This window comes from Tachypleus tridentatus, chromosome 3 (assembly GCF_004210375.1).
Source record: "Tachypleus tridentatus isolate NWPU-2018 chromosome 3, ASM421037v1, whole genome shotgun sequence".
NCBI lineage: Eukaryota > Metazoa > Arthropoda > Merostomata > Xiphosura > Limulidae > Tachypleus > Tachypleus tridentatus.
This window is the reverse complement of record NC_134827.1, coordinates 67472319-67498231: the sequence shown is the minus strand read 5'-3', so window position 1 is coordinate 67498231 and position 25913 is coordinate 67472319. Positions and strand designations below refer to the sequence as shown.

The window sequence follows — 25913 nt, the reverse complement described above, 5'->3', positions numbered from 1 at the left end:
CATTTCCATAATACCAGTCTAAATCAAGTTCACACTATTTAAAAAAGTATCTGAATAAAATCAATGTTGTCATACTGCACATGAAATGAGATTTTCATTTCACTGAAGACCTATGAAAGGAAACTGAATATTTACATATCAAAGGAATAAAATATTATATGGCAATAAATAAGGAAGCTGCTTTAGATTCCTTTTCTAACATAATAATACTTTAAAATTAGCTATATGTTATAGATTTAAAACATGAACACTGGACTTCTACTTACACACCCACTCTTGAAAATGAAAAGTAAAAATTCATACCCACCCTTCACATTCCAAGAAATAACCGATTCCTCCCTTTAACTTCTGTAAAGTGCCAGCATCCACTACTATGGATGGAAACTCATTCCATCAGTCACCCATGCTGTTAGAAAAACAAAACTGTCTTAACTGTAGCCTAACCTGTTTTCCCAAATTTGAAACTTGGTGCCCTCTTGTATTATTGTCTTCAGAATACAGTATAAAGAAACCAGAGGCCTTCATATTATTGGTCCTCCAAATAATCCTGTAAAACATACTAAGCTTCTTTTCTGCATGTCAATATCCTTTCTTAGACAGAGATCAAAACTTTTTACAGCATTCTAAGTGAAGTCCAATGAATGATTTTTATACAGAATTCTCTTCTGAGCTGTAATTAATGTCCATAAATAGACCCTAAAATTTCATTACCTTACACTAGCAACTTAGCACTGCCCTGTCCACCACCATACCAAGGTCAGTTACACTACTGAGTTGGTTTGTATGTACATCACATATGTGATCCAAATTACAAGTCAAATGAAGTCCTAGTACTTACTACATAATTTTCCAACTACAAACAAAACAAGTTACTCTGTAAAACCTTATCATTTTTAATACTGTTAGAAATACTAAAATAGTTTATTTCTTTTATCAACAAACTTAACAGATTTATTAATTATATTAATATCAACATTATTAATATAAATAGAAAAAGCAAAAGGTCCAAGCACTTGTACCCTAGTCACTCCATTTGTAACAAGGTTCAGACTGTCTGGAGTCACAGTAACTTTTATTTTCTCTCCTCCAACCACCCAACATATCCAATGAATTTGTCATTCCCCAAATCCATAATGATGTAATTTTCTTAACAAATTTGTATGTGGTAGATATCAAACATTTTTTTAATATCTAATTATACCACGTTTAGATTTTTTTTTATTAACATAGTAAACATCTTCAGAGAAGTTAATTAATTAAAACGAGATACAAGTATGATGAATCCACTTTAGCTTTAATATCATATTTTACTTAGAATTTAAGTTGTTTTTTTCAACCACATGTTCATCACAATATTTTCAACTACATAACTTAGCCTAAATAGACTACAATTTGGCCACTTTCATGAAAAAAATTATCTTGTCCACAAAAATGTGTGTAAAAAGTTTATTTTACAAAACAAACACTGCTATCAGTGAGATATCAGATTTAAAGTACATTCTTATATACTCAATATGTACATAATGACTTCTTTTTACGAAGCATTTACAAAGTTCAAATTCAGAGGTCATTAGAAGTTGTATGATTATTTTAAAGTATGTTTAGATAATGCAGAAATGGTTTATTTTAACATTTAAAACCTTTACTATTTTTATATTTAGAACTCTCTGCATACTAAGTTGTCTTTCCCTGAGGTATTGCTGAGCATCTGTACAGCTGTTGTTATACTAGAATCTTCTGTCTCTGCAAACCAGACTGGTGGAGTTGAAGGATAAGCTTCCTGAAAAAAAGAAGAAACTATTCAGTGTGTATCATACAAGTTAATCTGAAAGTAATTACTCATTTGGATGTTTATGTTTAAAAATACACGTTTTACACAAATTATGTCCTTTATAGCCATTATCAGAAAATTAAATAATCACCAAAGTGCAGCTAGTCACTTTACAATTTACACTCCAAATTCAAGTGAAGAGTTGAAAACAAACAAAACAAAATTACTACTATGTTGATTATAAACTTTCATGGTTTAGCTCATAATAACCACAGAATCACTGTGACACAGGAAGGTTAAATTAAACAAGGATGTTACGGGTATCATTTAGATGCAAATGTCAATTGTGACATTGCCACAAGTGCAGCTCATTTAAACAACATAAAACTGAAAAATGTTCAGAAAGATGATGTAGTTACCCCAAAGGATGCAATGCTGAAGCAATTCTCACAGAATATTTTACAGTTCATAACATTATCAGAGAACCTTGTTTCTAATGTACATGAACTGATGAGACAAGCTACAATTTAATAAGCAGATTACTGACACTGAAACTATCACCAACATCAAATACAATACGACTGAACAAGCCAGTGTAAGTCACATCAGTACAAATTATGTTGTCCTGTGTCTGGATATGTCAGTTTCAACTGTTCTTACAGGTCTTTGGTCATCTGTGTAATGTTTTCTTACAAGTTGCATCCTGGTCAATCAAATAGCACTAAAGAAGATAAATTTAACCCAACAAATGTATTTTGAATTGCAGTTCTTTGCAAGACTGTAAGTTAATAATAAAAAAAAACAAAAAAACTGCCAATATCTTACAGACTGATGTAACACATTTCACTCTTTCTAAAAGTGCCAAAATGTAAAACTGTTTTACCTGGTAAGAAAATTATCCACATGTATCATTTCCCACACTCCTACATTATGCTAAGATGTCATTGTGGCATGTTTTCACAGTTGACTGTTACTAGATCATACTTTATCAAAGAACCAAAAGCAAATGGACTGCAAATTTGCACAGTTGATGCTGCACGGTACCATGCAATTTTCACAACAAACATGATACACTGTTGCAGTAATGAACTTGATAAATACTAAGGTTTTCATCCCTATCCACTCTTGTAACCAAATGAGGTATGTCTTGTAAGAGCACCTTTAAGACAAATGTTTTGTTACTTTCATTGTAAATGACTGTCACACAATTTCAGTCCTAAAAAGATGCAGTTTAAAAGTGGCCAACATACCAGAAAATGATAAACAATGATGCAGTAATGTCCACTATAACATAGATGCAATGTCTTCTCCATGCTGAATGAGCATAATTTGAACAGCTACTATGACTGATCAGGCACTAGGTCATTGTATCTCTCCTTGTGGTAATGTGACAGTTATGACATAAGCATGCTCAGGATACCCTCTGAGGGCCCTAATTAAAAAAAGTACATGATCACCATCTCTCAACAACCAGATGAAAATATATCTTAAAAAAAAATAATATAGGGCAAAGGTGGTCAAAGGTCTGAAACAAGGATGTATGAAAGCTCCAAGAATTAAACACAGGTTCAAATCTAGAAGGGGAACCATACAAGGAGAATGACCAATTAAAAAAGCAAAGAGAAAAGTTACAAAAACTTGAAGAAATAAAGTATGGCCAGTAAATTAAAAATTCTATGCAAGCAACTGTAGAAATGAGTAAGAGATATACAGAAAAAATGTGACAACTTGGAGAAAGGAAGTAACAGATGGACCAACATCAATAAATTATTCACTTGTGTTGATAAACTATTAGAGTAGATAGCTTACAAGAGTACAAAACTGGTTTAATGTGCAATAAAATACTTCTCAACTTGCAAGGGGCTGGACAAAAGTAACTTGTGAAGATAAAGTCATGACACATTATGGTGGAAGGTAGGAGTCAAAAGCCAATCTAAGGACTCCCCAAGTAGGAAGAGGTACAGGAGCTTGAATTGTGATAAAGCACAAGCTGAAATTATGGTTGAGCTGATTAGAGGGAAGCAATTAGAAGAATCTGGATATGGGTGCTGCAAACTAAATATAGTATCCTCAGAAGGAGTCCAAGAGGAGGAGAAACAAAAAAGGTCAAATCAATCCTTTCTCAGAAATTTTCCCAGCAATCTGAGACTAGTGACCAAAAGAGTAGAAGCTTGGTGTCAAGGAAAGTTGCAAAGGTATCATAAAAATGACTCCCAAAATGAATAAAACATACACTAAAATACAACAGGATGCAAGAACCACCATGTTGGAAGGATCCAGTCTAGGTAGGATAGCTGATCCACCACTAAGTTTACAGTTCACAACAGGCTGATGACCACATGCTGTGGTTTAAAAGTGACTTTAGATCAGTGGATCTCTGGACGTATTCTAATGACCTGCCAGTCTAATAAATTGGTGCATCCCAAAAGAATAAGGGACCACAGAAAGATGAAATTTTACCTTAATCATTTGCAGCATAGGGGAAATTACCCACATCAGACAGAAAAAAAAAATACTATTTTAAAAAGAAGGATGACAAGAAACTAGTTCCAATGGTGAAAGATTAATGATGTGTCACCAATTTCAGTGTTACTTATACCATTTTTCTCATGTGGGACACTGACTTCCAGAAAGTAGGTCAGCCACATAATAAAGTAGGTATCAATTTCACAAGTCATAAAACAGTATAGTGAATTATTGCAATTTGTTTCATTTGTTTATCAACTAAAAATATGATAAAACATGGTATTAAGCTAACTGATTAATCCATTTTCATCGAAACATTACACATTAACTGATAAAATCCATATTGCAATAGTCTCCTCTGTTTTTTTTCTTTTACTCATATTTCTATGTCATTTTGATGGGAAAATATAGTAATATGTATAAAAATTGACTTCTTAAATAACTATATACCTTTAGTATTTCTGCCATTTCCAATACTCATATTTCATAATATCAACGGAACCTCCAACAAAACCAAATGACTTCACAATAAGCTAATCACATTCCTTTGCATATCTAAAGCTAATAACTGTTCAGAAGTTTCTGGTTACAATTATGATATATCATTATAAAGTATTTCATAAGATATTTCAAAAGCAGATGCACATAAAATATTAGAATGCACACTTCTGTTTTCTGCATGAAATAATACATAGCCAAACAATTATTCTGAACCAGTGGTAACGAAAATTGCATAAATGCACAAAGTATGTAAGCTAGAAGCAAAACTGAACCTGCCTTTTTATCTTTGCAGTACAAAGCACAGTGAAAGCTAAATATTTAAGCAGATTGCTTCCAATATGTTTATTAAGATGCAAGAGATCTGAGGGCATAGACAACCAAAACTGAAGAATGAAGCACAGGAGACTAAAATAGAGGAAGGCAATGAGGGGTGTAGCAAAGAAACAAAAGAATGACAGACATTATCTTCTATATGCACATATTACAGAGTAAATGGGTTTAAACTCTATCTTCAAATGGAATGTAAAGGAGTAACAAAACAGATCTAATTATTGTAGTTTATGTGGACATCTTGACAAGTAATGAACAAGAATGAAACATCACCTATGAAATATAACAAAATATTATCATTGATATGCAACATGTTACACAATAAACTGTTATGTCTAAACACATCTTCTAAATGAACAAAGGATTAAGTAACCAGCTTTAATCATTAGAGTCAATGCAGGGTGATTCAGTAAGTAACAAACATAAAACATTATGTACTATGTGTACTGTGCTCTAGGTAATGAATGTACCAGTGTAATTCACAACCAAAAATCTTTTACTTCTGTAGAAAAATGAATATAGCTCCTGCCACTTACTAGTGTAGTAATTAATGGAAAAATTTTTGTAGTAGTGTTCTGCAATTCTGCACAAGATCTGTGCAGTTCACAGAGTAGAGCTGCATATATAACTGCTCTGACACAGTTTCTACTAGTGCACTCATAAATGATCCATTTACTTTACAACCAATTATTATTCAGTTTGTATGAAAACAACAATATTAGGCCATCCCTCTTTCTATTTGTTTTAAAACACACAGACATGTTGATGTAACTGATTGCAGTAGAGCACGAAGTAACATGGCCTATCATGGTTACTGAGAAACCACAACATTTTGAACTATTTCAAGCCACTTGACAGTAATAAGTCTGTTGAAAAAATCTGCAATGAAATTATTGACATAAATCAAAAACATATGGTGGTCTCTCACACACACAAAGCTTAAAGAGCCACATTCAACTGACAACTAACTGACTTGACACAAGTTGGCAAAAGGACTTCTCTCATGTTGCAGAATAACATACAAGATATTACAGCACAAAAGCTAAACATAATTCACTTGTTAAAGGTTTGGAGTTGTGTTTCACTCCTAGCTTTTTAGTGAAATTGCTAACACTTGTTGAAAATAAATATAAAAATGATGATGTCTTTAGATGACTTTGCACTACAAGCCCATTAGATAAATTCAACCTCTAATTATTCATACAAAACTACAGACAAAGGATTTTGATATTTCAAATTTCTAATTTGAACCAGTGCTGCATTCAAATACCCTATGACACACAAAAATTTTACTTTTAAATTAAGAAATTAAATAATATATAATATGATAACTTCAATTATAATCTACAGTTTGATAACAAACTTATGGAAGTAAATTCATAAAATTCTTAATGAGAGTCAACAAATGAGATGACATGGTCTTTGACAGGATTAACTAATATATTTATTACTTTTTTCATTTTTTTTAAACCTGAACATTGAACAAGCAAGTTGTTAACATAATACTGTGTCACTAATTCAGTTTAATTGCATTCCATTAATTTCTCTGTGTTTCAACTTAAACTGAGTAAGTTCTTATGGACCAGCAGTCTAACATTGTATTTAATAAGAGTGCAGAAAATATTAAAACCTTTAGAAATTTGAATTTTTAAAATGTGTTCTAAAAATATGCATTTTAAAATGTTACACATGTTATGTCGTTTACATATAAAAACAGCGATTTTCCAATAACTAAGCTAATATGCAAAAATACACGCAGACAATAAGTACAGTTATTACTTCCTAACACCAAGCACATGCATACTAGTATATAAGATACCAGATAACTAGCTGTACATTGAGCTTTTGCATTGGTTAATGTATAGAAATAATGAAAGATTTATTCTCTTATCAGTCATCTGATAATACTGCATGAACTTTTCCAGATATAATACTGGAGACAGTCGTTTCTTTGTGTTCATAAGCATGTTAACAATGTTGGAATGTTAAGTACAGTGATTGATGTCAAATAAATTATTTAATTAAATAAAATTACGAGTAAATTAATTAACATCATGAAAGTAAGCCACTAGCTGAAATTAGAATTTCAATTATTCTGAAAATTCAAGTAATCAAAATATTTCTATTTTCTGTTGTTCAAAACAAAGCTACATAATGGACAGATGGGTGAGAGAATTCCTTCAATATGAGAGTCTCTAGTTTTATTTCTATTACCATTAAATATACTTGTCCTGTATCTATTATCGCACAGCTACCCAGTCTATCAGCTATTTTCAATAACTCTAGTCAGCAATCTGGTGGTGGGTTTGGCATTTTATGGCAATGCATAGTTTACTTGGGACAAAAATTCCTCTTTCTCACCCTTATGGAAACAAGATGATCAAAGTCCAACAGTATATTTATCTGGAAAAGCTTGTTATCACATTTCTCACTCCAAGTAGACTACCAATTAGCAGGTATCTGAACTTTGAATACCAGGCATGCCAGTGATGACACCAAAGCAGACAAACTTAGCTGCATTGTCAGCAAACTTGTTCCCACAAATATTGAAATGATCTGGTTCCCAGAAAAAAACTGGATAGCAGTAGATGATAAAGAGAACTGGGCCAGTTGGTTTTGAATATCAACTAGAACAGGGTGAAAACTAACAATAAAGTGATTCCATGGCCAGTAGAGAGCTAAGAAAGTCAATATAAATAGTACAGTTCACGTGTTGCATAGCTTCTATGAGATACAGGGTGAGAGAAGTAGTGTACAATTTGGCAGTAAATACAAATACTATGGAAAAGATCCTGTATGCTACCACTGAACCAAATCAAACCAAGGCAGAGCACACAGAGTCACCTGATTTCAAACCATCTGTACAAATGGGAATGGAAGGATGGTTAGAAAGATATTCTTTCTAAAGATGGTTCTTCCAATTCAGAGTAACTGCCTTCTTTATATGGCTCAAACAAAGGTCACACTTGGAGATGGTAATAAGCTACAGTGGGATAGGTTGGCCAATGGAGAAAGCAATGTTATACAAAAACAAATCCAATCCAGCCAGCTGCGTGTGGATACGAAGGCCAAAAGGTACAATGGCAAATTGTCTATTCTGTAAAAGCATGGCCTACTGAGGGAGGAAAACACAAACCCAGGAGGGATACTTTGATAAGGATTGACATTTTGAAGTATACCCTAAGGACAGTCTTAATAGCTCAAAAGGTGGGGGATGAAGCAGAAAGGCAAGATGCATGAGAAAAGCTTTTGCAAAAGTATCATCAATGCTTTAGGCATTAGCAACTTCATAGTCATCAGAGAGCAAGATCTTTGGAACTGGCAGTAGAAGAGATGCTAGTTGTGTACCTAATCCAAGATTCTTTTTGGATTTGACATCACACCTGCCGAGCATGTGCATGGGCCCACTGAAAAGCAACACAATTTAAAAATATGGGATATCTAGGAAAGGTATTCTGAGCCCATTTTTGAGTCTTCCATTCCATGTGGCAGGCAGAATTCCACCATGGACGAGAATACTATGTAAAACATTTCAAGGTTTTAGGCATACACTGAGCAGCTGCTTGAACAATACAGTCAGTCATTTCTGCCATGCAGTTGTCTATCAATGGCTTGTGTATGATGATCAAGTTCTGGGAGAGCAATAAAAGAGGGCTAGTTGACCTAGTCCAACTTCCATCAAAGCACATGACACGAGTCAGATGGCTTAGACCACAGCCAATCTTTTTCAAAATGAAAGGGAAAGAGAAAAGTGAAGGGGAGCATATAGATTAATAGCAGTAAAGTACTGACTAAGTGCATGAAAGCAAATATAAGCTTATATTGAAGAGAAAAATGTTATGATCAAAGAGTATATGCTCCATGAAATGACCCCTCCCATCAATAGCAGCACCATGTCAGAGGGGATTATGTCCATTAAAATCCCTCAGGATTAAAAAGGGAGACTGTAACTATTCAATGAGGGCATCAGAGTTTGATTGATCATAGGTCTCCCTAAGAGACAGGAAGAGAACAAAGTCATGGTACAACCCAAGAAAACACAGATGACTACAATAATGGCAAGGCAGGCAAATAATGTTCAACCAGTGGTTCCACCCCTTCATGCACTCATCCACCATACAACCTGTCATTTCTATATGAATAAAACTGCCAATAGGTGGCTGCACTGACAATTTTCAGAACTGTTTCCTGTAAGGACAGACACACAAAATGATATGAATCAATCAAATCCATAAAGTCATCTATATTCCAATGAAAACATCAACAGTTCCACTATATCAGTGTCCATTTTTTATTTAGGTGGAGGAGAATTGGGCAGAGAGCCCTTCTGTTTTTTGCTACAGTTTTTCTTTTTTGGAAAGAGGTTTACTGTCCTCCATGAATCCTTCCCTGGATAGAGTAAGCAGGTCTCTATCTGTTGACGAAGATTTCAGCGAGTGAGGGCATGAACAAATAATATTCTTCATATTGGGGCCAGAGAAGAAGCTTGACCTGAGGAAATGACTGAACCTGGAACTAAACGAAGTAGACTCAGGAAGCCATCAGAAGAAGTAGCAGGGACACAGATAGTAGTAAACAAGGACTCATCACCTCTTTTAACTACAGAGGGTAAACAGATTCTTCAGATGCTTTACAAACTACTTTGTTGGAGGCACAGAGATATCTGTTTGCACTCCCACTGAAGTGCATCAGCATATGTCTGAGATGGAGTGTGGGACAATAACTTCCAAGCCTCTGGGAAAGAGATATAGTTCACTGTCTTCAAAAGTTGCACCTCTTTCTTCTCCACCAACTTATGGCAATAACTATAGCAAGAGGGGTGTGAACCACTACAGTTAACACAGTGTGGTCCCAGTCCACACTAGTAGGCATTGTGGTCTTTACAACCACAATGAGTACATTCAAGAACCATGACACGATGTCTTCGAGTGACTGAATTGCTGGCACTGGGAACATCTGAGAGGGTTAGGAATGTAAGGCCTTACCTTGCATTTCAGATAACCTGCCTTGACTGTGGCATGTGGACGTGGTGACGTAAATGTCAAAATCAGAATACTGGTAGGCAGCATAATTCCGTCTTTGCGAGTGGAGATTCAGCACATTACAGAAATGCCTTGGCTAGAAATACCAGCAAGGATCTCTGATCTGAGAATGTTCTTCAAGTCCCTCTGAATAATAATTCCTCTTGATGAATATATCCCTGATGTTCTTCAAATTCAGGAGGAGTTTAGTGTGTTGAGGTGAGGATGTTTCTGCTAAAATGTCTCCAGAGTACAACGTACTTACTGACTTGGTCGAGCCAGCAAGCCCCTCTAATCCCTTTTGAATAGAAAAGGGAGACATCTAAGGAGTTCTCAGACAATGAGTGCAAAATGAGAAATCTAGGTACAGAAATTGCCTGCAAAGTGGATTGTTAAATGGTCATCCATTCATGGCCATTTACCAATTATTGTTTTTTACACAATTTTAGTTTTTCTTCATGAATGGGGGTGTACATAATAAAGTAAGAAAATTTGCCCCACCAACCATGGAGCTTTATGAGGGGACCCACTGCAATGCAAAACAAAAACATTGCAATAATGCCATGGTTTCATAAGCACTTTACCCAAACACTAGCATCAGACAAAACTTTTCCACAACAATGGTATTTGGCTGACCCTAGCCCAAGTGAACAAGCCATTTGATCCTGGTGGGTCCATCTCAAGGCTGCCCATATAGAGGAATTCAAGGTGAAAGTGGTGTGTTAGAGATCACCAAGCATGGCAAACACATGGTTGGATGTTCAAATCCCAGAGGAGGTAAACTGAAACTTCTCCAAGAAGTCCCCTCACCACATACCAGAATCCACCTTGAGGGGGTCTGTACATATGCAAAACACCACCCTATTTGTTGATTTCTTTCCAGAATTTTTCTGCCCATCCCAAGAAATAAATATTTTTATTAAAACATTCAATGTTATATTAATCATATCTAACCATTCAAGAGGTTTCAGTCACAATGTCCCAAACTCGTGTGTCACAAGGGAAATTTGGCTTTGAAACGTAACTGTGCGAGACTCGGAGGTGTGTCATGCACTCTCACTCATAAAGTTTGGATGAACATTAAACATTAGTTAATTTCTTAATTTAAAAATAAATATAAAAAAAATTCCTAAATTTAAATTTTTGTGTGTTACATTGTGTATTAAATGCAACTTTGGTTCAAACTAAATGTTTGTGATGCCTAAAGAGAAAGATGTAGTTTCTTACAAATGAGAAACTCAAAATGTCATTAAAAAGCTTATACACATCTACTTCATTCTACAAATAAATTGCTCACTTCTGCACCATCTTCTCTTTCACACATTGTTAATAATTCTCCTTTATGTTTAATTTTATGTAACCTATAACCAACAGAAATTGGTTAGTTGGTTGATTCAGTGTTTTATGGCACAAAGCAGCTCGGTCATCTGCACCAAACGTCCGGTTAAAAGGTAAAAATAAAGTAAATGTAGTAAAATTCATAAAAGAAATGAAGGTAAAACAAAACAGCATTGAAAAACATAAACAGCATAAAACCAATGTTGACATCCAGTCTACAATGTTAAGAGAGAAACTACAGTAAGAGAAGTTGTAAAGGACTTTCTGAAGCATAATGGCAATTATCACAACCTGCCAGGAAGAATAACAAGTAAGTACAAGAACCACCGTCAGTCACCTGAAGTTGGCTTTTCCAGTCCTGGTTCCAGATTATGTGTCATTATGGCCAGTATCAAAAAGTAAAGTAATAAAAGTTTTAAAAGACATGCAGCAAAATTGTAATAATAACTTGCCAGGATGACTAAAGGGTAGTTCAAACAGCAACATTAGTTACCTGAAGTTGGCCTTTCAAGTCCTGATTACGAGTTATTTTATGTTACGGCCATTTTCTGCTTTTCAAATTGAACTAGATAGATCGTGATTCTTAAAAGGGAACCACAATAAAAAAGGTTCAATGTATAAATTTAAAACATTAAAATGACATTAAAAAGATTAATGGATTAATGAATTGGAATGGAAAGATTGTTTGAAAGATGTTCAATAAATAAAAGACGGTACTTCCAATCGGGAGTATCTGCTTTTCTCAGATAGCTTAAAAAAAGGTCATATTTGGGGAATGTAAAAAGCCACTTTGGGATGGGCTGACCAGTGGATTCTGCAACAATATCCAAGGACAGACCCAATTCATCCAATTGCACCTGGATGCAAAGGCCAAAAGGAGCAATGGCAGATCCTCTGTTCTGAAAACGTATGGCCCACCGAGGAAGGAAAACACAACCCCAGGTGGAATATTTTGGTAAGGAACGAAGTTTTGAAAAATATAGTAAAGACAATTGCAAACAGCAAAGGTGCAAAGAATGTTCCCGAGATTCTACGTATAAACTCTGAACTGGGGAGGTGCAGAAAGCCCCAGTGCAGAGTCAAAGTCCTTGATAATGAATGGGGTCCAGCATCTTTAAGGCCAAGGGTCTGGCAGAGCCGTAAATTAATTATCCATAGTCAAGTTTTCATCGAATAAGAGCACGATATATCTTTAACATAAAACATCGATCTGCTCCCCAACTAGTGGTAGAGAGGACATGGAGGATGTTCAGTGCTCTTGTGCATTTGACCCATAGCTGCAATAAATGTGGTATAAAGGTCAGCTTATGGTCAAAGATAAACCTTAAGAACTTGATCTCAGGGACCACTAGCAGTGAAACTTCACAGATATGGAGTTCAGGATCAGGGTGAATACCCCGTTGGTGGAAAAAGTGCATGCAAACAGTTTTAGAGAAAGAGAAATTAAACCTGTTTGCCATGGTCCACTTCAGTACACGATCGAGGGCAGTTTGTAGTTGTCACTCAATATATCTCATGTTCCACTTCTGAAATGAGATGTGACAGTCGTTGACATATAGCCCGTTTGCAACAGTGAGAGGGAGTTGTTCAGTGATGGCATTAATCTTTATACTGAAAAGTGTGACACTCAAAACACAGCCCTGAGGGGCACCAAGTACGGGAAAGTGTCTAACCAACAATAACTTGAAATTTCCTGTCCATTAAAAAATATTTAATAAAAATGGGTAAATGGCCACATAACCGTATATATGGAGGTCTTGCAAAATGTCATACCTCCATGTTGTGTTATAAGCCTTCTCAATGTCAAAGAATATTGATACAAGATGTTGTCGTTTAAGAAAGGCTTCTCTGATTGATGTTTCAAGTTGAATCAGGTGGTCCATGGTGGAGTACTGTTGTTAGAACCCACACTGGGTGGGTGAGAGGAGGTTGTTTGATTCGAAGAACCAAACAAGATGAGCATTAACCATCCTCTCTAAGGTCTTACAGAGACATCTCGTCAAAGCAATTGGATGGTAGGTTGAAGAAATCTTGTGAACTATCCCAGGCTTAGAGAAAGGTAAGATAATAGCCCAGTCCCAGGCATTAAGAAAAACATTCTCCTGCCAGATCTGGTTAAAAACAATTAGAAGAATATCAAGAGAAGTAGGAGATAGATGGTTCAGCATGTCATAGTGTACATCATCTGGTCCAACAGATGTACTGCCAGACTGATGAAGGGCCAGTTTCAGTTCCACCAGTATCACCGATACTCTAAGTGAAAGCTTTTGTTGGGTATGTAGCACTTCTGCTTGTTCCTCCACCTTCTTGGCCATCAGAGAGCAAGATCGAGAAGAGGACAGAATTGTAGTGCCCACTGACATTTTGAATCTTGTTCCATATGACTTTGGAACTGGTGATAGAAGATATGACAGTTGTGAACTTAATCCAAGATTCCTTCTGGCTTTGACGTCTTACCCACCTAGCATGTGCACAGGCCCGTTGGCAGGTTACAGAAATGTTTCTTGTAAGGAAAGACAAATAGGATGGTAGGAAGCAATCAGTGTTTTGATATAATCCAGATTAGAACGTAAACCTCGACAGTAACTGAGGACGTAAACGAATGATTGTTTTACATCGTGAGGCTGGAGAAAAGGATGTATCAGAAGAAATGCCTGTACTTGAAACTGAAGGATGTGGATCTTGAGATTTGTTGAACCGTATGGGAGGAACAGAGATGGGTGTGGAAGTCGATTCATCAACCTTTTTAACCATGGAGGTCAAAAGGCTTTTCATCTGTTCTGAAAACGATTCTCTTGAAGGTACAGAGAGATCTGTCTGCACTCCCACTGTAGTTGTGGAACGAAGTGCAGCAGCATATGTCCGAGATGGAGTGGCAGACAGCAATTTCCAAGCCTCGGGATAACTAATGTTATGGGTCATTTTAAAACGCTGCACCTCTTTTCCCTCCAACCATTTTGGGCAAGAATGAAAGTAGGAAGGGTGGGAATCATTGTAGTTAACACAATGTGGGTCTGTGTGACACTCACAGGCATCGTGGTCCTTGCCACCACAACGAGCACACGTCAGGGAACCACAACAGGACGTCTTTGAGTTACCAAACCTCTGACATTGGAAACATCGAAGAGGGTTTGGAATGTACGGCCGTACCCTGCAAATTACATAACCTGCCTTGATGGTGGCAGGTGCACGTGGTGATGTAAATGTCAAAACCAGGATATTTTTTCGGCAGTGTAATTCCATCTTTGTGAATGGAGATGCACCTCACTGCAGAAACTCCTCGAGTGGAGAAACCAGCGAGAAACTCTGACTCAGGGACGTTCTTCAAGTCCCTCTCTGCAATAACTCCTCACAACGAATTCAAGGTAGCATGAGGGGTAACCTCAATAGGTACATCCCCAATTGCCTTTGAATTCAAAAGGAGTTCACTGTGTTGAGATGTGGATGTTTCAACCAATATGTCTCCAGATCGAAGTTTCTTTACTGACTTTGGAGAGCCAGCATGTCCCTCTCGTCCCTTCTGAATAAAAAAGGGGGACAATTGCCCTAAAGGTTTTTCTGAAAGAGAATGTTATGTAAGAAAATGAGGTACAGGTGTTACAGATGTTGAAGATTGCTGCTCAGAGTCTTCAAGATGTGGTCATTTATCCACTGACTGTTTTTTCACTATTTTATTTAAATTTTTTTGTTGAAAGATCCATAGGAAAAAAGGAAAATTTCGGTACCCACTGACCCCATCCACCCTGGATCCCAACGAGGGGATGCACTACAATGTCATGCAAGGACAATGCAGCAACGCCAGGGTTTCGTGAGCATTATATCCAAACACCAGCATCAGATACAACGTCCACAACTTCCAGCACTGGTACTAGGTTGACTCTAGCCCAAGTGGACCAGCCGACTGACCCAAGGGAGGTACCCAAAGGCCGCCCGTCTAAGAAATTCAAGGACAAAGTGGTGTGTTAGGGTTGAACCCCTCAACCACCAGAATCCTCTCCTCCCCTTCACGAGTCGCCACGCACGGCAAACACGTGGGTGGATGATTAGATCCAAGAGGAGGTAAACTGAAAGAACAGAACCTTCCCTGGGAGGTCCCCTCACCACAAACAGGAATCCACACCGAAGAGAACTTGATTTAAAAGGTTTCACTAGCCAATCCATACAAGCAGCTTCTCTTCCAAGAATTATTATTCAGTTCTGAATAATAGTAAAGTTTTAAATAATAGTACAAGGTGGAAAATGTCCCCTAATCCATATTTCATGTCAAATATTGTTCTGGGTGGTTTTTTATTGAAAGGAAAGGGAATTAAAATGTGCACACATTTTAAATTTAATCTTTGCTGGTTATAAACATGCTGTAATGTTAATTTTATCAATCATTTATGCAAACTCACTAGTTATGGACTGGTAACCTGACAACAGCAATGCTTTGACTTTGAATTTCACATAGGCTTTAGCCTATACCGTTTTAGGACATCACTCCTGACAAGTGAAAAGAGTGCTATCATTAGATAGCTTAGCCCACACTTAACTCTCAATGGCTAACATGAGTGATAAATGCTGCAGATTCACCAGAGAAGCCAAAATTTAATAATTGTATAGTCCTTAGTATTACACAGGTTGGAAAAGAACCTGAAAATAAATCATCATACGTGTACAATTACTTGCAACTATAATATATGGTCAATAAAGAGGTCTCTCAAGAAAACACAAACAGAAGCCAATCATTCATGAAATAATGGAAATAAAGTTCCAGACTGTAGATGAGGCACGAAACTGCTCAGAAATATTTATAACCTCCAGATATTTATTAAATATTTTTATTATATTTTTTTATTTTTGCATGTTGGCTATCCAACATGCAAAGTAATTTTCATTTTAAGATTAAAAATTCTTTTATGCATCAGAAAATTTTGAAATTTCATATGTAAGATCCTTGTAACATCCAAAGAGTTTCAATAAATAGTTCTTAAGAAAACTTTTGTTTTATTTGTTATTTTCATTACTGTATATCTGTACATGTTGGGTCAATTTGACTGATTTTGTAACCACCATATTAATTAGAAAATATAAATTATACTTCTTTTTCTCTAGAATGACTACAAATCATCACTCCAAAATAAATGTTTATTTAGTCTAAATAGCTTAAATCGTATATAGAGAAAACAAACAGTGATGTTACTACCCAAAAATATTCCTGATGCCTCCAAGGGTGTACTGAGTGGTACAGTCAAGGCAAGTACACACTGGTCAACTAGCAGCACCAGCCCTCAATACACTTGCCCATCACACAACCTGCCATTTTGGTACAGGGAAAGCTGCTAAAAGGTGACTGCATCAACCAATATCAGGAATTCCTACTGTTAGGATAGACACATAGGATAATATGAATCACTCAAGGCCTTAATCTCATCCAGACTAAAATGGAACCTTAACAGTTCCATTGATCAAAGCAGGCACTTTTACTTAGTAGAAGACCAACTTGGTGTAGAACCCTTTAGTTTATGACCATGTCATTTTTCTTTATTAGGGGAAGGTCTGTTGATCTCTAGGGATCCTTCCAGCAACTGAGGGCATGAATGAATAATCCTTTTGCATCTTTTGATTGTGAAAGATGAATCCTAGGAGATACCAAAAGCTGGGGCCAAAGGAAGTGGACCTGGGCAGTAACTGAAAAGAATGGTGAGGTCAGTGATAGGAGTAGATGGTGACTTGTCAACTCAACTATCCACTGAAGTCAAAAGACTCTTCACATTATGCAAAAACCTCTGATGAAGGTACAGAAAATGATGTCTGTACACTTACTGTAGCAGTGGAATGTAGTGCAGCAGGGTAAGACTAGATGGAAGGCAGCTAGTCATCAACACCCATTGCCAATTCTTGGGCTAATTTTACCAATGAATAATGGCACTGCCTCTTATAATGCCTCTAAAACTGAAAGGGCAAGAATGTTTGATATGATAAGGATTCAAGCCAATAACCCTCAGATTATTAGTCAAGTACCTCCTGGTTAATGTTTTGAAGTACAAAGTTTTATGCTAGTAAGAGTTTTTACATATGATAAAATATGGCAAAAAGTTTGGATTTTTTTCAAGTTGTACTTAAGGATCTTATCACACAAGCCATTCCAAAAAATACTAAATCCAACATTATTTATTAAATCAACTATACATTTACCACAGAATGATTACTGGATTTAGATTTAACTAACTGGCACAACATTCTACTTTTAGTTTTATACTACAGTGTAAATTACAGTGATTTTCATTACTGTTGTCATTCTTTATACATGAACACAGTTTAGATTACAATAACTGCAGCTGACCTACAGTATTAGTTATATGGGATCTGCATAAAATGTTCAATTACAAATCTTTTGGAGTTACACAATGCCCCCCACTGGTACAGCAGTAATTCTATGGATTTACAATGCTAAACTCAAGGGTTCGATTCCCCTCAGTGGACTCAGGAGATAGCCCAATGTGGCTTTGCTATAAGAAAAAAAAAACACATGCAGTTACAACTGTTATTTGTTTAGTGCAGCCATTACACGTCTTTTCAAAGGAAAATCATGATCCAGTCCCAACTACTACTACCAAACACCTACAAGTCCAACTATTAAGCATAAGTATGAAAGCAAAAAAAAAAAAGTCCCAAGAAATGACCCCTTAGCTGAGACACACACTTTATTATTAATAACAAATCAAAGTAAAAAGGCTCAGTTTGACTAATCATAATTTACTTGTTTTTACTAAAGTCAAAATATGACTTCTCTCTGTCTTTTGTTTTAATCTATCTTACAATCTATACAAGTTTTAAAATGTTTAAATTTTAAAATTGGAGTATTTTATTCACGAGTACGATTCATTTCTCACAATCTCAGTCAAATTATTTTTTAAAATCGAAGTCAGTATTCTCGACTTTCATCCTAATCTTATATTCGGTTACGAATTTACTTTTTTGAGAAGTGTAACCACTTTAAGATTAAGGAAGGAGAAATTAAAACTTACTGTAATATTTGCATGAATTTCATACTTCTTTTCATTTTTCCCAACAAATCGACAAGTCAATTCATCGACGGAGGCTGCAACCACCTGAAATCTTTCATGCGACTTCGGAAAGTGTAATTCTAGTGTCTTTATATCCTGCTTCAAAGTATTCAAACATGCCATTTTGTCATCTAGAAATCATTACAGAAAAATAAAATATTAATGTGTACAAAACTGAGACTTCTGTGTCCAATCCTCACTCTGTAAGTTACAAATTCCAATTTAAAATGTCAATTTCTTTCTACAAATCTCTCAAATTGTTGTTCTCAATATGGCGTTGTGTTCCCAGCATAACAAGACGCATGCGCAACAATAGCAAGAAAAACATTCTTTGTTATTAATAATTTTTAGTTGAAAAGAAGCTCTCAACTTTATTTGACTTGCAAATTTATTCATTTTCTGTCAGAAACAACAACAAAAAGAAACAAAAAAGTTAGCAAACATGAAAGCAAATATTTCAGTGAAGAATTAATAATATTTTAAAGTTGATGAAGTAAAAAACCTCATAGACCTTCTCAGTTACAACCATTTACTTGTAAGGCCCATCATCAGTTTATCTGAATCATGGGTGAAAAATAACTTTAAAATTTTGGGAAGCAGATGTTTATTAAATATTTATTATTGCGAGTTTCCTATGGACCAAGAATAAATATATATATATTATAACGCAAATACACCATGTTCGTTTCTCTGCGGTGACAGAGAATAGATAATCAGTACGTAGTTTTGAGCTATACAAAAATACACAAACGTTATTACTAACTCTGCGCCTATGGTATAATACAACCATTTCTACTGTATTTGCTTTTCTCTTCTATTTTATTTTAATATCGTCTTTCTATCTTTTCTCTATCCCCTTCTCTCCCACAAATAAATGGGGAACCTACTTAGTAACAAGTACTTAAATACATGACTTTTCAAACGGTCACAGATTGCCTCTTCCCCTTTCAATAACAAATTAGTACACTGGTAAGTCTGAGGATATGCAACGCTAAAATGAGGAGTTCGATTCCCCTAGGTAGTCTCAGTACACAATAACAAATTATTTGTTTTATGATCTAAAGGTCTCGCTATGTAATTCTATGGGAGGGCCAGGGTGCAGGAGACACACCTTTAGACAGAGCTACAGATACTCCAAAACACAAATTAAAACTAAATTTAAAAATATATTTCTTAGGTTTGACCACGACGAAATACAATAGGGTATCCTCAATAGCCGCAGCACTTGAAATACTTTTAAGCGAGATTAGAGTAAATGAATCTATGAAAAATTTTTCCTCGTTTTGTTATTAACTTCTTCCTTTTTTTTTGCGCTGGCAGAACGAAGCAAGGGGTGCGCGTATACTTGAATTGAATCTATTATTCATCAGGAGCTCTACTAGTCTACCTTCAAATTGAAATTCGTTTAGGCAGGATTAGAATAAATTAATCTATGAGACTTTGGGAGTGGTCAGATACATCAGTTGAAGAGGTTTGATTTCCTGGGTCCAAATTAGATTTCAAATCGGTCAAGAGATGATGGAGCTATAAGATAAAACTTTAACTTGAAACGATCAGAGATATTTTATGAGCCGCTTCGTCGCGGCTAAAAATGATTAACACGTGGATTAAGTCTCATAAATCACCATGTATCGTTTTAGAGCAAAATAGTAAAAAGTAATTTAATTACACGACTTTATCTCAGATTTGCTAACGATGCGAAGAACCATTTGTTTAACTATTTGGACAATATTTTGGTTGATACAGCTCACTCACTATTTGAATTTAGAATCTTGATTATAGTACATATTTAATAAAGTTTATGAGATGTCACAACACTTGGCAATCGCCACCTTTCCCTATCAGTCTTGCAGCCTTTCCTTACTAATAAAGACGTTATATATACTCTACCCACCACGGGTATCGAATCTCGGTTTCTAGCGTTGTAAGTCTGCAGTACTACTATAAGGCACTTGTAAAGACCTGTGACAGATTTATTCTTGATTTTCTTGTTATAGATGCAGCCAAATATTTAGACTTGGGACACAACAATCGATAGACTTTGCTTCTATCCATTTTATGGCCGGTTAACACATAGTTAAATTCTTTGTATCTTATATACATTGTGTAACCACTCAGGAGACACGTTGCATGTCTCACTTCCTTTGCGAATCTTGCTTCATTATATGTCTACTTTATTGTAATACTGACCAAGTATTACAAACATGCATCATGAGAACACCAAAACGATGCTCTTTTAGGTTTCCATAGTATACTAAACTGAGGGAAGCTGGACCATCAAAAGCAGTTTAGCAAAACGTATTTCAGTATGTTATATGGAAATATCAACCAAAGAAAACATTAACAACAACAAAATATAAAGAAATAACGACTGTATATATGTTTATATACATATGCTATGACAATAGAATGCATTCTGTGTACAAACAATAAGCAAAAGTTTGAAACAACCTTTCATGGTTCTTTGACATTCTCTGGGTAGCTCTTATAATTCATCATGGATAAAGGCGTCAAATAAATGAAAAATAACAATGTTTCTAATATCAGCGCATTTTATATTTGTCTACTAAATAGGCGCAGAGACAAAAGCATCAAAAGAAAGATATTTGCGGGAATTCATTTAACAATCTCCGTTTACTTTAGTATGTGGTATATACGTGAGAGATAGAGAACTTGTCATATCAACATTGTCCATGTTGGAATTGCATGGTATGCTTTGGATTTAACAAGTATCAGTAAATATCTAACAAATAAGAGACAAATGTACTATGTTATACAAAACGGTCTATGCATTTAACAGCTCAAAAACATATTAACTAGATGCACAATAATAAACGTAAAACAAGTTTGTTTTTTGTTTTTGAATTTCGCACAAAGCTACTCGAGGGCTATCTGTGCTAGCCGTCCCTAATTTAGCAGTGTAAGACTAGAGGGAAGGCAGTTAGTCATCACCACCCACCGCCAACTCTTGGGCTACTCTTTTACTAACGAATAGTGGGATTGATCGTACCATTATAACGCCCCACGGCTGAAAAGGCTACCATGTTTAGCGTGACGGGGATTCGAACCCGCGACCCTCAGATTACGAGTCTCACGCCTTTACGCGCTTGGCCATGCCGGGCCCGAACGTAAAACAAATCCATTTGACCATTTTCATGCAGTAGAATGCAATTTTTTATTGATTTGTAAAATTAATTAATTAATATGTTCAAAATACGAACTGGTGATTTTATTTAAATATTCCCTCAATATATTTCGAATGTCATTTATAAAAACTACTAGTGATAGCAATGCCATTTTAGGTGAGATTAAAAGGCCCGGCATAGCCAGGTAGTTTAAGGCACTCGACTCATAATCTGAGGGTGGCGGGTTCGAATCTCCGTCACACCAAACATGTATGTCCTTTCAGTCGTGGGGGCGTTATAATGTGACGGTCAATCGCACTATTCGGTGGTAAAAGTGTAGCCAAAGAGTTGTCGGTGGGCGGTGACGACTAACTGCCGTCCCTCTCGTCTTACACTGCAAAATTAGGGACGGTTAGCGCAACTTTGCGCGAAATTCAAACCAAGTGCTCTCATTTTGTTAAAAGTTTGAGGACAAAGAATGTAAGTAACACAAAGTTACAAAAACCTTTAAACCAAGCGCTTTTGAAAGCACTCAGGTTATAGTTTCGTATCTTTGTGTCAAATCGATTTTTGAAACTACATATTTTCCCTAATATCGTGAAAGAATGAATGTACATGATAAGATGAACTTGGGGTGAAAACTTGAACCATTAATCCTCTGTTTAGAAAAATAGAAACAATTAAACACTTTGGTGTTATTTTGAATTAAGCACAAAGCTACACAAAAGGCTATCTGTGCTTTGCCCGCCACGGGTATCCGAAGCCGGTTTTTAGCGTTATAAGTCCGCAGACATACCGCTGAGTCACTGGGGGGCGTTAAACACTTTGATTTTGTCCTCCATGAAAATTTACAGAAAATGCTTTGGTTTGTTTAAAATTTCGAGCAAAGTTACATAAAAGCCATGAGCGATAGTCATTTCTAATTTAGCAGGGAAAGACTATAGGGAAAACGGTTTGGTATTGCTACTCACCGCCAACTCTTGGGCTACTTTTCTACCAACAAATAATGGGATTGATGGTCACATTATAATGTTATCACGGCTGAAAGGGTGGGTATGTTTCTTGTAACGGGGATTCGAACCTACGACCCTCAGATAGAGAATTAAGCATCCTAACTACCTGGTCATGTTGCACCATTACGACAAACGATTTTTTAATACTGTATTTAAGAGTGTTTTCTGGACTATATGTTTATATTAAAATTGCAAATAAATTACCAAATCCTTTCTTTTTTAAATTCGTATATTACTGAGAGAAGTTACAAAACATGCCAACATAATACATCTTTCATTCCTCCCCGTATTTCACACTTGTCCACAAATTGATAGTCAAAATGAAACTTAAGACCAATAAATACACTTATCAGTGATGACGAGAAACCCACTTGTTGAGAAATTTATATGCAAAAACGGCTCGTTTGGGCTGAGAAAACACTTTACATAGAAGAGCGAACAACGTTTCGACCTTCTTCGTGAACCTGACGATGACCGAAGAAGGTCGAAACGTTGTTCGCTCTTCTATGTAAAGTGTTTTCTCAGCCCAAACGAGCCGTTTTTGCATATAAATAAATACACTTGAATCTTGCCACTTGATCATGACCACATTAACTTACCTTTTGGGCCAGGTATGGCCAGGTGTGTTAAGGCATTCGACTTAATCTGAGGGTCGCAGGTTCGAATCCCCGTCGCACCAAACATGCTCGCTCTTTTAGCCGTGGGGGCGTTATAATGTGACGGTCAATCCCACTATTCATTGGTAAAAGAGTAGCTCAAAAAGTCGGCGGTTGGTGGTGACGACTAGCTGCTTTCCCTCTAGTTTTACACTGCTAAATTAGGAACGGCTAGAGCAGATAGCTCTCGTGTAGCTTTGCGCGAAATAAAAACAAAACAAAAAATAACTTATTTTTCTTTCTAAGAATATCTTTACACTATATTTATAACACAACCCTTTATTAAAGAATTATAATCAACATGCGATAGAACCTTTTAATTGATATATATTTAAAAATATTAAAAACAGTCTTTGAATGCAAATGAAAATGTATAACTGATGAAACAAAAACTTTTAAACAAAATTTTAAAAGTTAAGATATACAATAAAGTAAACTAACCAAAAGAAATTTTATCACACACACAAAATCCACAGAACGTTTTATTATATACAAAGTATATTAAGTAAAGCGAAATGTGTGTGTCTGTGCTACTTGGTATTCATCACCCAGAGTTGACCAGTTCGAATACAGTTCCAAATCAGGAACTGTATTGGTCATTAAGAGAAGAAAACAAACAAATAATTAATTTTTGAGCTACATGGTGTAATATAACCCGTATGTTTTACCCACAATACATTTCAATTTTGAAAAATCACCCAAACTTGCTTCTTCATCTAACAAAACCAAAACCAGGAAGGCACCATTAAAAAAAATCCTGAAATTAACTGCCTTTACCATCATAACCTCCCCAGTGACAAAGTAAGTCTGCGAACTTACAACACTAGAAATAGAGTTTCGATATCCTCGGTTGGCAAAGCACAGGTAGCTCATTATCAATCCCACTATTCGTTGGTAAAAAAGTAGCCCAAAAGTTTGTGGTGGGTGGTGATGAGTAGCTGCCTTCCCTCTAGTCTTACACTGCTAAATTAGGGACGGCTAGCGCAGATAGTGGGATTGATCGTCACAATATAACACCCGCAAGGCTGAAAGAGCGAACATGTTTGGTGTGACTGGGATTCGAACTCGCAACCCTCGGATTATGAGTCGAGTACCTTAACCACCTGGCCATACCGGGCACTTAAAGAAGTACATTGTTTGTTTGTGGTATATATGTATGGTTAGACGAATTAAAAAAAAAACTTGCTTGTCGTTGCAGAAAGCACTGTCGTTTCATGAACGTTACATTTCGATTGGTACCGTAACAACCAAGATATTCGCGTGACAAAAGGTCGGCTGTACGTCTTTAAATAATATATTGTGATTAGAAACTTTCTAGTGATGTACACGAGTGTATTGTTTTAGGATTTTTACCCAAGAAGGAGGATTAAAAAACCCTGAATTAGGGTATAACTCTACGTTTTATAGACTTTTGGCTTTTAATTTAAAGACATACAATATAATGATGAATATCTCCACTTGCATATAGCCAGAAGAATCATTGTTAAGTGTGGAAAATATCCAGCATTTATATTTTTTGAAGGATCCCTTGACAAAGAGTTCCGAGGACCGTTTTCAGAGAAACATGTCTCAGTGGTTTAGAATAGTGGGTACAACACATCTCTCTACACTTGCAATTGATTATTCATGCGTCAAAGGTTACAAGTGTCTGCGCTATTCTCCTCTGTTGGTACTAGTTGGGATTTATCTTTCTGTACAACAAGAAGTACCCCTGCTTGCTCCATAACTCATAAAATTCTATCTTTAGAATTCATCATTTAGTGGAGGCTTATACTTCATTGTTACTATTACCTATAGAATAAGTGGCTATTTCAGTTCCCACGTGGTGTACAGAGTTGGGATGTTAGCTGATATATTCATCTGTTTCTCCATGTTGTTCATGATGAGCCTTGACAATCTTATTACTAAGCACCATTACTGAATTTGACATCATTTTTAAAGTTTATTAACCGTGTCAACAAAACATGGGCCACTTGGAAGGCGAACTTTCTACTATACAACTAGTACTGATGATGTTTCTTGAAGACAATGACTTCAAGCAGCTCTTTCTTATTTTTTCAGTATCTGTGCCCAGGAATCGTTAGCATGCAACTAGTGGACATGGATATACGTTTTACTTTATTTTGCAACTGTAATAATTACTATGAATCCACTTTTACTGGCAGTGATTCAACAAGAACTCAAGTCTTGGCGTGGACACACCAGTACCACAACATATTTTAAATCAACTATTAGGGATTGGAATGTTTGATCACGTTCTTTATTCCATCCAAGATGCACCTCCAACAGTGTTGCTATGTTTGGGAAATTGGAAACAAATACTTAGTAATGTGAAGAAAAAAACCAAAAGACTGCTTAGTTACAGTTTAGGGTCAATCTCTCACCATAGCTAGCTTAGTTGAGCCTATAGAAACACTATCTTTCCTTACAATCTCTCTACCAATGTAAGTGAACACTTTCCAAAGTAAATGTCATGTCTGCTTTATTAATACGCATGACTACCGTCCTCTGATTTCCATGCGCAGACTCTAAAAAGTGATCAAATTCGAAAACAGACCAAGAAAGTCTCCCATTGCACATCTTCAGTGCCTTTTGGAGTGACGGGTGTGTTACAAACAGCAGAGAACATGATGTGAAAGCCTC

General features: G+C 36.1%; 1 protein-coding gene across 7 annotated transcripts in view; it reads right to left on the bottom strand.

Annotated features, from left to right (window-relative positions):
- LOC143247042 (ubiquitin-conjugating enzyme E2 Q1-like) overlaps window positions 1–18781 on the bottom strand; it is an 87030-nt gene extending 68249 nt beyond the window's left edge. For 3 of the 7 annotated variants that reach the window (XM_076494357.1, XM_076494363.1, XM_076494360.1), the window contains exons 1-2: window positions 18438–18780; window positions 1676–1780 (exon numbers count right to left, since the gene is read on the bottom strand). In XM_076494357.1, coding sequence (XP_076350472.1) covers window positions 1676–1780; window positions 18438–18599 — 267 coding nt within the window. In that variant the 5' untranslated portion in view covers window positions 18600–18780. Of the gene's footprint in view, window positions 1–1646; window positions 1781–18437 lie in introns of all 7 variants that reach the window. The other 4 variants (XM_076494359.1, XM_076494361.1, XM_076494364.1 and 1 more) reach the window with 3 other exon arrangements.
- Window positions 18782–25913: the final 7132 nt, after the last annotated feature.